Below are 13,665 nucleotides of genomic sequence, written 5' to 3' on the forward strand. Positions count from 1 at the left end.
ATTCGCTGCGCACAATATGGTCTCCTCTACATTGGGGAAACAAAACATAGACTAGGTGACAGCACTTATGTTGTATTCGCAAAAACGACCCTGAATTTCCTGTTGCCTGCCACTTCAGTATACCACTCACGACCCTGGCCAACGTTTCTGACATGGCTTGCTGCAGTGCTCCAGCAGAGCTCAGCACAAGATGGAAAAACAGCACCTCATTTTCTGCTTAGGGACCCTGCAGCCTTCCGGACTCAATACTGAGTTCAATAACTTTAAGGTTTGAGATCTCCCAAGTCCTTACCCCAACCCTTACAAATCAGGCCTTGTCATCACCTAGTCCATATTACACATTACCCATTATTAGCCAGTAGCAGTCCCCAGTAATAGCTTTTACCCTCTCAGCTGCAACATTATCGTCTTTTTTTTCGTCTGTCCAACTGCTCTTCTCTCTCTTTGACCTCTATCCCACCTTAGATTTACTTCTTACTCCCTCCCCCCACCCTATCTTCTGCAGATAAATCGACATTCTCTGAGGAGCTGTCAGTTCTGAGGAACGGTCACCAGACCCGAAACGTTAATTCTGATTTCTCTCTACAAATGCTGCCAGACTTGTTGAGCTTTTCCAGCAATTTCTAATTTTGTCTCTGATTTACAGCATCTGCATTCTTTCGGTATTTACCCAGATATTAGTAAGGAGAAATTTGCAGATTCAACAGGCTGAATTTGCCCTTGTCTTTTCTGCTACTTATGTTGGAGACACATTATCCATTCAATTTCATTTCTTCAGTGCTTTGATACAACTTGACTTGTTAGACCATAGGGCTGGTAAGATTTAATCACATTGTTGTGGATGTGGAATCACATGTAATCCAGGGCCAATAAGGACAGCAGATTCTACCCTTAAAGGACATTGGTGAACCAGAGGATTTTTATGATAATCGACAATGATTTTGTGGTGGTTGTTAGACTTTTAATACCAGATTTTCTTTCTTGAATCCAAATTCCATGTGAACGTGGATCCCTAGATTACTAATCCTGCACACAATATTACTGCAATGTTACCTTGCCATTCATATGTTACGTTTTTGTTGGTAAAGTGTGGAGCTGGAAAAAGCACAGCAGGTCAAATAGCATCAGAGGAGCAGGAGACTCGACGTTTCAGGTTGGAACCTTTCATCAGGTCTCTGGAGGAGGAAGGGGGCTGAGAAATAGACAGAGGGAGGGGTGAGGCTGGGGGAGAGGCATTAGGTGGATGCAGATAGGAAGTGATTGTGATTGCTCTTTGGTAAGGGTGGAGCAGATAGGTGGGAAGGAAGACAGACTGGTTAGGTCAAGTCAAAGGGCAGGGTGGAGAGGGAGGGATGGACCTGAGATCAGATGGGGGTGGTCATAAGCTGCCGAGGCAGAAGATGAAGTGTTCTTCCTCCAATTTGCATGTGGCCTTATTGTGACAGTGGAGGAGGCCCAGGATGAACATGTCATCGGGGGAGTGGGAGGGGGAGTTGAAATGGCTGGCAACCAGAAGGTGGGATTGATTGGAGTGTACGGACCATAAATGTTTCCTAAACTGGTTCCCAAGTTTGTGCTTGGTCTCTCCAATGTAGAGGAGACCACGTAGGGAGCAATGGATGCAATAAATGATTCTTTGGGGCCTTGGACGGAGGTAAGAGGGGAGGTTTGAGGGCAGGTTATGCCAGGTGTGGAGGAGGAGTTGCTGGGGAATGTGGACCTAATGAGGGAGTCACAGAGGGAATGGTCACTGCAGAAAGCAGATAGAGGTGGGGAGGGAAATATCATTTTGGTGGTGGGGTAAGATGTAGGTGGCAGAAATAGCAGAGAATGATGCACTGGATTTGGAGATTAGTGGGATGTAAGGACCAGGGATCTCTATCCTTGTTGTGGTTGGGATGAGCGGTGGACTAAAGTTGGGCATTGCTTTAAGGGCAGAGGTGTAGGAAATGGAGGAGATGCGGTTGAGAGCATTTTTGATCACGGGGGAGGGAAATTATGGTCCTTGAAATAGGAGGGCACCTGGGATGTCCTGGAGTGGAATCACTCATCCTGGGAGCAGACATAGTGGTGGAGGTAAAGTCGAGGTAGCTTTGGGAATCAGGTTTGATATAGATGTCAGTGCTGAGTCATTTGCTGGAGATGGAGACAGCGGTCCAGGAGGGGGAGAGAGTTGTCAGAGATGGTCCAGGTGAATTTGAGGTCAGGGCAGAAGGTGTGGATGAACTGTTCAAGCTCCTTATGGGAGCATGAGGCTGCGCCAGTACAGTCATCAATGGAGCAGAGGAAAAGATGGTGGATAGTGCTGGTGTAGCTGCGTTTTTGCCAAGGTGACATTCCCGAAAAAGAATTTTTCAAAGGTTTAGTCAGAAAATCATCTGAAATGGCAATGTCAGTAATCTTTGCATACTGAAGATCCCTGCACATCTGTACTTTTGCACCTGTTTTTAGTGTTTTCCAGTTGAGTTGAAGTATCAGATTCAGAAAATAATGATCTTACAATGCATTATGTTAAGATTGTAATAACACCTAAAAACTGTTCGTTGTTTGTGTCTGACATGAGGTGGTCCCCTCTGCTAATTAAGGCTGACACACAGAAAATCTCACCTTGCACCATAATCTGTTAAATTTCGAGAGGCAAGGAATTAACCCAGATCTCACTATTTAAAGATGAAATTAACAATTTTATTCTTTAAGGCCAAAAGAGAATATTAAACAACAACTATTTACAACTCCTTTCTCTTAAACCTATTTTTTACCTTCCACTCTACGATACTGGTCCGATAAATTCCCTCTTAAATTTACAGCAAATCACTATCAAATCTAGTTGTCATCTTTGGATGTCGAACTTTCTCTGTAGATTTCTTTAGGTCAGCTTCGGTCCTCAGCTGCACAAATTTCTTATGGACAGGTACCTTTTGGAGAGTTATCCGGCTAGCCTTATGTTGGTGTTTGCTTGGCTGCTCTTTGCTATTCACCCTCTAACTGTTCAAAACGTCCAATTTTATACCCCAAGACATCAGATCATTTCATTGGTTTGATGTCATCCAAAACAGTAAAATTCAAATTCAATTGGATTTTGATCTCTGGGGCATAATTTAAACTGATTGGCCGAATTTGAATTTATTTTGTATCATGGCAACGTAGCTCCAGCTATTTGTTTCATCAAATCTTACATTTTTGAATTGTTCAGCACACTCTGTGCCTCTCTAGGTCCATGCCAGCTTCCACTCTGTCTCAAAGGTACAGTACATACCTACACCTTCATAACATTTGGTAATACAGAACTTGAATACTTTAAAAAGTACTAATTTTGTTGAAGGTTTTCATCTTGCACTCATGGAATCGTAGAGTTATATAGCATGGAAACAGATGCTTTGGTCCAACCTGTTTGTGCTGACCAGATATCCTAAACTGATCTAGTTCCATATGCCAGCATTTAGCCTGTATCAATCTAAACCCTTCCTATTCATGTTTCAAAGCAGATGCCTTTTAAATGTCGTAATTATACAAGCCTCTGGCAACTCGTTCCATGTGTCACCTCCTCTGTGAAAACGTTGCCCCTCAAGTCCCTTTTCAATCTTTCTCCTCTCACCTTAAACCGATACAGTTGAGTTTTTGACTCCCGTACGCTGGGAAAAAGACCTTGGCTATTCACCCTCATGATTTTATAAACCTCTATAAGGTCACCCCTCAGCCTCCAATGCTCCAGGCAAAAAAATGGCCCCAGCTCTCCCTACAGCTAAAACTCTCAATTCCCAACAACATTTTTGTAAATCTTTTCTGAACCCGTCCAAGTTTAACAACATCTTTCCTATGGCAGGAGACCAGAATTGAATGCAGCATTCTAAAAGTGTCCTAACCAATGTCTTATTCAGCCTCAACATAACATTCCATCTCCAATACTTAATGCACTGATCAATGAAGGCAAGTGTGCATACAACTTCTTCAGCACCTTGTCTACCTGTGACTCCACTTTTAGGGAACTGTGAACCTGCACCCCGAGGTGCCTCTGGTCAGCAACACTCCCCAGGGCCCTACCATTAACTGTCTAAGTCTTTCCCTGATTTGCCTTAACAAAATGCAACACTTCACATTTATCTAAATTAAACTAGCATCTGCCACTCCTTGGCCCGTTGGCCCATCTGATCAAGGTCCCATTGCCAGTGTTGGACTGGGTGGGCAAAGTTAAAAATCTCACAACACCAGGTTATAGTCCAACAGGTTTATTTGGAAGCACTAGTTTTCAGAGCACCGGTCTTTCATCAGGTGGTTGTGGAAGTTAAGATCGTGCTCACAGAATTTATAGCCAAAGAGTCCAGTGTTATGGAGATGTGATACAGTAAACAACCTTAGATTAAAACTTTCGTCTTTTATAATGGGATAGGCTGGTTTCTGTTCTTTGATATGCAAATCCTAGAACTTCTTTTAAATTACATTTTCAGGATAGCTCAGCTTTTTAAACAATAGGTGTGAAGTCTATCTGTGTCCCAATGCTACATCAGTCTGACAAACCCTCTGTATAGTTTTACAGAGTTTTACATGGATTCATTCAGTTTTTCAGTAAATGAACGACTGAAAACTGCATGAATCCTGATTAGGCTGTAATTCCAACAAGGTTGCAATGAAACATTAATCTATATTGAGCTAATCTGCTAGCGTTAGTCTTTGTGTAGTCAAAATAAGCAGAAACGTCTCGCTTTTTTCTCTCTTGTGTGCAGAAGTAACAGAAAGTCTCCTGATAGTTGTTCTCATTCACTATTTCCCTTTAATCTGCTGTCACTGTAAATATCCTTGTCAAAAATCAAAAGGGAGAAACCATCTTGAGAAGCACAGAACGGGTGAAGCCTTAACCAACAAATGAAAGGCCCAGAATCAGTGTATCCATGTCCCAATGTCATTAGTCAAGATTCAAAGGGATTTGAAAGAAAGCCAAAGGAAACAACTACTCATTGGTATCTACTATCTAGAACTGTGATTATGATTTTTTTCCCCACTTCCCCATCCATAAAACTCTGCTTTGTCTTATCACTTTTGTACAGCCTGTCTGTGTGTATATAGGAATTTTTTTTAAAAAAGGGTAGAGTGCAAGAAACAGTTATAAATTAGTCATTCTTGTTCCTTTCTTGCCATTGGTTAAAACAGTTTGATTACAATAAGTACCTGGGCAGTTCAGTAAATTTGAACACTACACCAGTGAGTTGTGATATAATCCCTGTAAATTTACTTAAATGTCACTTTCAGTCTAATATTGTTTCTAGAGTTTGATCTTTCTTTTCTAATGTGAGGACCAGAGCCAAATATTAATTAATGCGTTTTAATTTGGGCCTTATTATCTACAGTTCTCACATTCAGTTCTGTTTAATTCTTCATTTGTCAGATACTCAATAAATAATAATTCTATAATAGAATGTTTGATGTTACCATTATCATGTTTTCATGCTCCTTTTTGGCTATATTCTTTGTATTTTTCTTTTCTCAAGTTGTTTATTCCTGCTACATTTTTTCACTTTGCTGTAACCTTTATCCTAACCACTCTTGCAGACCGTGGTTACATTGTTCTTTTCATTTGTCTTTCAGTGAATGTATACTTGTTTTATAATTCACAGGGATGGGCAATAAATTCAGGCCCATCTAGCAAAGCCCACATCTTCTGAATGAATAAAAAAACTCTCTAAATGTATTATAATTTAATATTAAATATTTTTAAATGTCACCAATTACTAGGTTGAAGAATAGATTTTCACTGAAATGATAAAATGTCCTGTGTAGCACCGTTGTAAAGGGTCTGGAAAGGAATCAAAATCTTGTTCTAAATTTTATTATTTACTTAACAACAGAATTGCAGTATTTCATCTTTTCAAGTTGCATGGTGAATTTTAAACACAGACATAATAGCAATTAATTTGGGGAAATTATGCACTTTATGCCTTTGTTTTTCAAAATAAACCACTTTGAATAATACTGGATTTGTTCAAAATAAACCATTTTGAATAATATTGGATTTGTTCACAGACTTTGTATAAGACTCAGGTCAAGGAGCTGAAAGAAGAAAATGAAGAGAAAAACAGAATAAATAGTGAACTACAAAAAAGGATGCAAGAGCTCATCAGTGAAAGGTAGAAAACTTCATAATTTTGGTGCTGACTGGTGCTGAAAAAATACAATATCAGATAGAATGCACAATTTCAATTATACACTTGTTAGCCTCTGGACTCAACAGTTGTTGAGTTCAATGATTCTGTCCTCTAAGAACACTCAAATTTCCATCTTTTTCTCCAATTCTGTCCATCTAATCTTGTTTATCTTGTTTTTGGTTTTGGATGACACGTCTTTATCATTCTCCCTTTTAAACAACCTCTGGACTTTTCTTTTTTTATTTGACCTATTACTACATCTTTAAAACCAAAAGAACTGCGGATGCTTTAAATCTTAAAAACAGAATTGCTGGAAAAATTCAACAAGTCTGGCAGCATCTGTGGAGAGAAATTAGACCTAACGTTTCGGGTCCAGTGACCCTTCCTCAGAACATGTCTGGTTCTGAGGAAGGGTCACCTGACCCAAATTGTTAACTCTGATTTCTCTTCACAGATGCTGCCAGATTTGCTGAGCTTTTTCAGTAATTTCTGCGTTGTTTACTACTCCTTACTGCTTTTCCACAACAAATCTTCTGTCATTTCATGTCTCAAGCCTTCCAACCTTTCTTTTCCACCCCTTCCCCAATTCACCTCTTTTAAGAGTCATGACATTTCTAACTTTCCCAATACTGATGAATGGTCATAACCTGAAATATTAACTCTGTTGCTTTTTCAACTGTCACTGCCAACTTGCTGAATATTTCCACACTTTTTATGTTGATGCAGAGTGGCCATCATGATTATGTTGAACTTATTCCATGCCTGCCATTGGAAAATTGGTGTCCAATAGTAAATAACCATTTTGGTGATCATATTTGAGTCATGATTATCTTGTCAACCTTATTCACTGTCAGCTATTATCTCATTTCATAGTGCTAATAATTTCCTGTTTGTGTAAAAGGGCTTGTTCTAATTAAATGATTTTACATTTACAATGAAAGATAGACCTGCATTTAGAATGATGCTGCAAAACCTATGATCCTCAACAACATTTTTGCAGCAATCATCTGTTATGGCCATCTTTAAAATGTTCCTTTGTCACTTTTTTTTTCTTCTATGCTCCTCTGCATTTTTTTAAGCATCACTATTCAATAGCCTCATTTGGATTAAATTGCTTTCCTTTACTGCAGGCTGAATTTGAAAATAATCCTTGTAGCCTTCTAGGGTTCAGATACATTTTTCCACTGTTCAAGCCATCTTTCTCCCAATTTTACTCCTCTACTCTACTTTTTGGAACACCCACCACTGCTCACAGCTTGTGCCTCTGTCCATCAATGTTGTCTTGTTTTCTGAAGGTAAGCAACTATATGGCCTGTTGCTGTTTGTTTGCCTTTGATAACTTGCCTCTGCATTTTTTGTATTGCAACTTCCATTTCTAGACATAAATGTTTTCTTTGTTCTAGGTGACAGAGTATACATATCCATTGTCTAAAAGCTTCAAGTCATCATTTGAGTGCCAAATCTAAACAATAAGTGGATTTTTCTGTGATTTATGCACCCAAATGATGCTCAAAGAAAGCTACAGTATTCAATACTTTAATCGAAAGCTAGACTTATTGATTCAAGAGTTCACATACGTGGCAGGCAGTGATACTACCTTAAACTAATGTCAAAGTTGTGGAGTAATGTATTGTTGTAGCAATTGATTTTCTCCTCTTTGGACATCCTTTAAACAAGATTTTTCAGACTTTATTCTTACCCCTTGCATTCTGGTTCAGTGACTTGTTTTTATGTTGCTTTTGGCATGAATAACAGCAGAAGGCCCAATTTTGACCACTGACTTTTTAATGCATGTTTTTCATCTACCGTTTACATTGGCTTTTTTATTCATGATGTTTTTATAGTCATACCACAATCACTCAGTTTTGTCAAACGGCTTCTGTTGCACTGCCTACTTAGTCATGTTTTAGTAATTTTTCTTTGATTGATTGCCTCCTTAGCAATCTACATACTGCCAGCTTTAATATAATTCACAAAAATTGAGTCAGCTTCCACATGTACACTAATAATGCTCACATTTTGCTTTCTTCATCAATTCATTGCTATTGGAATAATGTACAATTGCTTGTTTCACATGGAGTCTAGTTGAGTCATTGCTTGTATGTTCAATGTTGACAATTCTGAGGGTAACTGATTTTGATTAAAGATCATTGAAGTAAAGTGTTCAATTTATTTGTCTGTTATCACTTACTGCCTGATCTTTTGAGTATTTACAGGATTTTCTATCTTTTAATTTCAATTATTGAGGATATCTTGTTGGCTATTCCAATACCTATGTACAATTGGCATTGTGTTACTCATAAAGGCTGAAAACTTTGATGGTGGAATTAGATATTTTCTTGAAACAACATCCGATCTTTCTTCCCCTCATCCTGTCTGACAGTAAAATAGTCAATTCTCGAATTTTGCATTATATCCTTAACCATTCCAACTGCTGCTGAAACCCCTAGCCATATCTTTAATATGCCAAGGATTATTTGATTAAAACCCTATTCTCAGTTTTCACATACATTAAACTTCTTGTTTAATTTAGTATGTTATGTTATGCATCTATTTGCCTACTTTCAGAAAACTCAATTTTCCTTTTGTCCTAGTTGATTTCCAGAAAGTCATCCTTCTTTTCAAGTCCAACTCTGATTTTTTTTTTCCCTGCCCATCCCTGTCCCTCCATTTTTCTAATTATTGTTTACTGCTGTGCTCCACCACCAGAGCTCAGACTTTCAGTTAGTACAACTTTACCATTACGTATTTTCCCTCTAAACCACTTTGCCTTGTTTTGTCTTTCCTTGTGTTCCAGAAGCTTAAAGATTTGCCTTTTCTGGTTTCACTTACTCTTTCCCCTACCTACTCTCCACATCAAATTTCTTGACTGATTGTTTATTTTAATTTTTGTCTTATCCAGAAAATTGTAAACTTTGCAGTAGTTCAGATCTACAGCTGAAAAACCCTTTGATTTCAAACTGAAACCCTTTCATTCCTTTCCCAGAAGCAGGGTAACAAATTTCATGTGTGTGATATTCCCTTGGAATGAAGTTGGCCTTGCTCATGACAAGAACCTGCATGTGGAATATTTTAATGTGGGGAAGCTGTTGCACTGACCGTGTTCTGCATAGATTAGATTAGATTAGATTAGATTACTTACAGTGTGGAAACAGGCCCTTCAGCCCAACAAGTCCACACCGACCCGCCGAAGCGCAACCCACCCATACCCCTACATCTACCCCTTACCTAACACTACAGGCAATTTAGCATGGCCAATTCACCTGACCTGTACATCTTTGGACATGAAGAATTTATGCACTCATAATCAAACTGTTTGGTGTATTATGAACACCCCTTCCAAAGACCATCAAGTCTCGAGCTGAGGCCTGAACCCAGAGTTTCTGGTCAAGAGCTATGAATGTTACCACTGCAACATAAGATATCCCTATACCACAATCATGGAACCTACTTTAAGATGGATTTTACAGGGCTCCAAATACCCTGCCCCAGCTTGGAAAAGTAGTTAGGAGGCCTGCCAACAAAAAGTCAGCTATTATGCAGCATTTTACATTGGAAGCAAAATTAATTATTTCACCTATAGATTTCCATCCCATTTGGGAGGAACCCCCTCCTTAAGGAGTGGAAAATTCAAGCAGTAACACCCCTGCAAGAACTTCAGGCCGTCCCTGAACAAGACATGTTGTGGAGTCAGGTTTTATATTAAGTCTAGAGCATTGGCTAGGACTGACTTGCAGCCATACCAGCAAGGTGGAGTGAGGGATAATGCGGGTCTGAAGAGCTGGATGGCAGAACGTTTTTTCAGTTTTTGAGGTGAAATGAGTTTGACTGCTGCTAGCCATTGGTCACTCGCTAAATCTATCCCATTCATTTAAAGAAAGGTCCTTGTTTGATTTATGGCCTCGTGTTTGTCCTACAGACAAGATTACAGCATTATTTGCCACGCTATCTTTATGTGACTAACATTATTGAGTATGTTCATTTTTCTGTCTTCTACCAGGGATTCATTATCTTCACAAATGGATCTAACTATAACTAAAGCAGAATCTGAGCAGCTTGCTCGAACAATTGTTGAGGATCAATGTAACGAACTTGATCAGGAATTGAAGAAAGCAACAGCTCGACATAAACAGGAACAGAATGAGAAAGACAACACCATTACCTTAGTAAGTTAGACTATTTTACACAGAAATTTTTATAATGTTTAAACTATTGCATTTATAAGCAGAAACTATGTTTCTTTATAATGTCCTTGTCTGTAATAATATTTAACATTGCAAAATTGTTTGTATTAAAAATATGCTAATGTTTATTTATTTTTAGCTAGAGGAATCAAATATAACCCTGACTAAAGATGTAGAAAATCTATCAAAGGAGAAAGCAGAGCTTGACGAAAAATTGAAGACTATGGAAGAAGGTATGGAATGGATCACTTTTAAGTTGACTATTTTCTTTCTGCCAATTATTGCCTATTATATGTTAATGTCAAATTCATTTGCTAACCAGGTGGTAATTTTAATATCAAGCAGATAAATATGAAGGGTAAATATGATGGGTATTAATTTATTAAATTAGTTGTCTTTGATGAGTGATGTGTCTTGTGGCACAGTGATAATATCTCTACCTCTGAGCCAGGAGACTCCATTTCAAGACCCACCTGCTCCAGGCATGTGTAATAACGTCTCTGAACAGACTGATTTAGGGGAAAAAATGTCTGTACGTAAGGAAGGAATAGCAAGGGAGAGAGTGAATTTGGAAGAAGTCATTGGACTATTTCGATGAAATACCAGAAGTATCCATAGAAAACCACATTATTGATACTTTAAGGAGAAGAAGTATAAGTTATAAATTAAGTATAGTTTCAAATGTGGCTCGCAACCTGTGTATTTGTTATTTTATTTCTATTTAAAATATTTTGTCTTATTATGGAGAAGGTAACTTTCAGCCCAAATTACTGGTAGAAAATGTTTGTAAAATTGAACTCAGGCCAAATAAATGCTTTCGCTGTGACAGATGCTTTTTTTTTTGTTCTTGCAACATATCATCGCAAGCCTGAATGTTGTGCAGGTCTTGCTGTATGCAGGCACCTATTGTTTCTTTATATGTGGAATTGCAAGTAGTACTGTATATAATTCTCTAGAGTTAGGCACTTTCATTCAAGTTTGGACCAAGACTATAATTAGATCTAGAGCTAAGTAGCCCTGTCAGAATCCAAACTGAGCATCAGTAAGCAATTTGTTGCTGGTTGGCAATGTTGACCACATCTTCCACTAGTTTGCTTCTGATCAACAATAGATTGATGGATGGTAATTTACCAGATTAAAATAGTCCTGCTGTTTATAGGCGGGGCGTAACTGAGCAATTTTTACCCACCTCAGTAAATGTTCGTGTTGCTGACATGTTGAAGTATTGAACAGTTTGTCCAAGGTTTCAACTAGTTACAGAGCACAGTTTTTCCATTTTACACCTGACATTTGTCAGGTTGCAATGTCCATTGCTTTCAGCTTTTCTTGGTATTACATGGAGTGAACTGAATTGTCTGAAGATTAGCAGTTTTGATGGTCGGTATCTCAGGATCATTCATGCAGCAGTTCTGGATGAAGGTCATTGTAAACGCTTCAGCCCTGATTTTTGCATTGATACTTACTGACCTCTCCCATCAGTTGTTTAAGCAGAGCTTTGATCTGATCCATTGATTCTGGTTTTGCTTAGTTCTTTTTAAAGTATTTAAGCTAAGCAGCAGAAATAGCATGTGAGCTAGCTTCTTCAAGTTTGCACTCATTTTTACATTGGTACAGGTCATGCTTTCCTGCCTTCCTCTTTGAATCAGGTTTGGCCCCTTGGCTTGAAAACAGTAAATGCTGGAAATACGAAGCAGGTCAGACAGCATCTGTAGAGAGAGCAACTGAAATGTTAGCTCTGTTCCTCTATCCACAGATGTTTGCCACCTGCTGAGCATTCCCAACATTCTGTTTGTATTTCAAATTTCCAGCGGCCACAGCTATCTGCTATCATTGTCTTATCTTGATGTGATAAAATGAGGGATATATAAGTTCATGAGGTTACAGACTAGAGTTGAATACAATTATGTTGCTGCTGATGGTGTGCAATGCTTCATGGCCATCCAATTTTGAACTGCTAGAACTGTTCTGAACCTAATCCATTTAACTCAATGGTCAAGTCAAACATTATGCTAGAATTTGAACCCTTACCTCTGGAACATTAAGCCTAGTCTTTGGATTATCAGTTCAATAACATTCTTAGTATTCTAACATACCCAGCAACCATATTTTGATGAACTGAAAAGTTTTACCATCGAGTGGTAGTCATGAGTTAATATCATTCTACAATTACAGGTGGTCCAAATCTCTTGACTTCTACTCTGGCTCTTGAGACCATATTAATATTTACACAATCCAAACTACTTTAAAAGACATGCAATTTTGAATGAAAATATTTTCTTCTAAACATTACACTTGATTAAAGACCCCAAAAAATAAAATGCATATGTTTCATCCTTGTGCTTCACTGACTGACATTTTGCTTTCCTAGATTCAATATAATGTTCTAGATTCAGTATAATGTATATCAGTCATGATTTCTCCTAAATCTCCTATAATACCAATTGGAAACATCTGTTGGGATGTGCTTAGGATTATAAGACCATAAGATGAAAAGTTAGGCCATTCAGCCCTTTGAATACACTACACCATTTGATCCTGGTTGATATGTTTCTCAACTCCAATATTCTGCCTTCTCCATATAACCATTGATTCCCATACCAATCGAGAAACAGTCTAGCTCTGTCTTAAATACACTCAATGACTTGGCCTCCGCAGCTCTGTGTGGCAATGAGTTCCACAGATTAACCACCCTGAGCCTGAAGAAATTTCTCCTCGTTCCTTCACACCATGGCTGTGGCCCTCAAGGTCCTATTCTGTCCTACTAGTCCACTATACCTAGGGATCTCAATATTATGTAAGGTTCAATGAGATCTCCTTCACCCCATCCTTCTGAACTCCCATTGAGTACAGACCCAGAGTCCTCAACCGCTCCTCAAATGATGAGCCCTTCAACCCTAGGATCATTCTTGTAAACCTCCTTAGAACCACGCCCCCACATCCTTCCATACATATGGGGCCCAAAACCGCCGACAGATCCAAAAATGGCCTGATTAGAGCCTTATACAGCCTCATGAGTACACTTGAGATGAATGCTAACATTGCATTTGCCTTCCTAACTGCCAACTGAACCCTGCATGTTACTCTTAAGAGACTCCTAAACGAGGACTCCCACAGTCCCTTTGTGCTTCTGATTTCCAAAGTCTTTCCCTATTTAGAAAATAGTCTGCGCCTCTTCTTCCTACCAAAGTGTGTAACCTCATGCTTTGCTACATTGTATTCAAACTATGCTGGAATTTGAACTCATACCTGTGGAGCATTAAGCCTAGTCTTCAGATTAGCAGTTCAATAACACTTCTTTGCCTGCTCTCTGAGCCTGTCCAGGTCCTTCTCTAGCTTCCTCGCTT

The 13,665-nt window shown here is 38.8% G+C and overlaps 1 protein-coding gene across 3 annotated transcripts in view; it reads left to right on the plus strand.

Moving 5' to 3' along the window:
* Positions 1–13,665, plus strand: part of rock1 (Rho-associated, coiled-coil containing protein kinase 1) — a 205,184-nt gene that overhangs the window by 155,066 nt on the left and 36,453 nt on the right. For all 3 annotated transcript variants that reach the window (XM_072570409.1, XM_072570407.1, XM_072570408.1), the window contains 3 exons: positions 6,016–6,119; positions 10,138–10,303; positions 10,461–10,554. In XM_072570409.1, the coding sequence (XP_072426510.1) occupies positions 6,016–6,119; positions 10,138–10,303; positions 10,461–10,554 (364 nt within the window). The remainder of the gene's footprint in view (positions 1–6,015; positions 6,120–10,137; positions 10,304–10,460; positions 10,555–13,665) is intronic.

The sequence above is a fragment of the Chiloscyllium punctatum genome, chromosome 5, assembly GCF_047496795.1.
Source record: "Chiloscyllium punctatum isolate Juve2018m chromosome 5, sChiPun1.3, whole genome shotgun sequence".
In the NCBI taxonomy this organism is placed as follows: domain Eukaryota; kingdom Metazoa; phylum Chordata; class Chondrichthyes; order Orectolobiformes; family Hemiscylliidae; genus Chiloscyllium; species Chiloscyllium punctatum.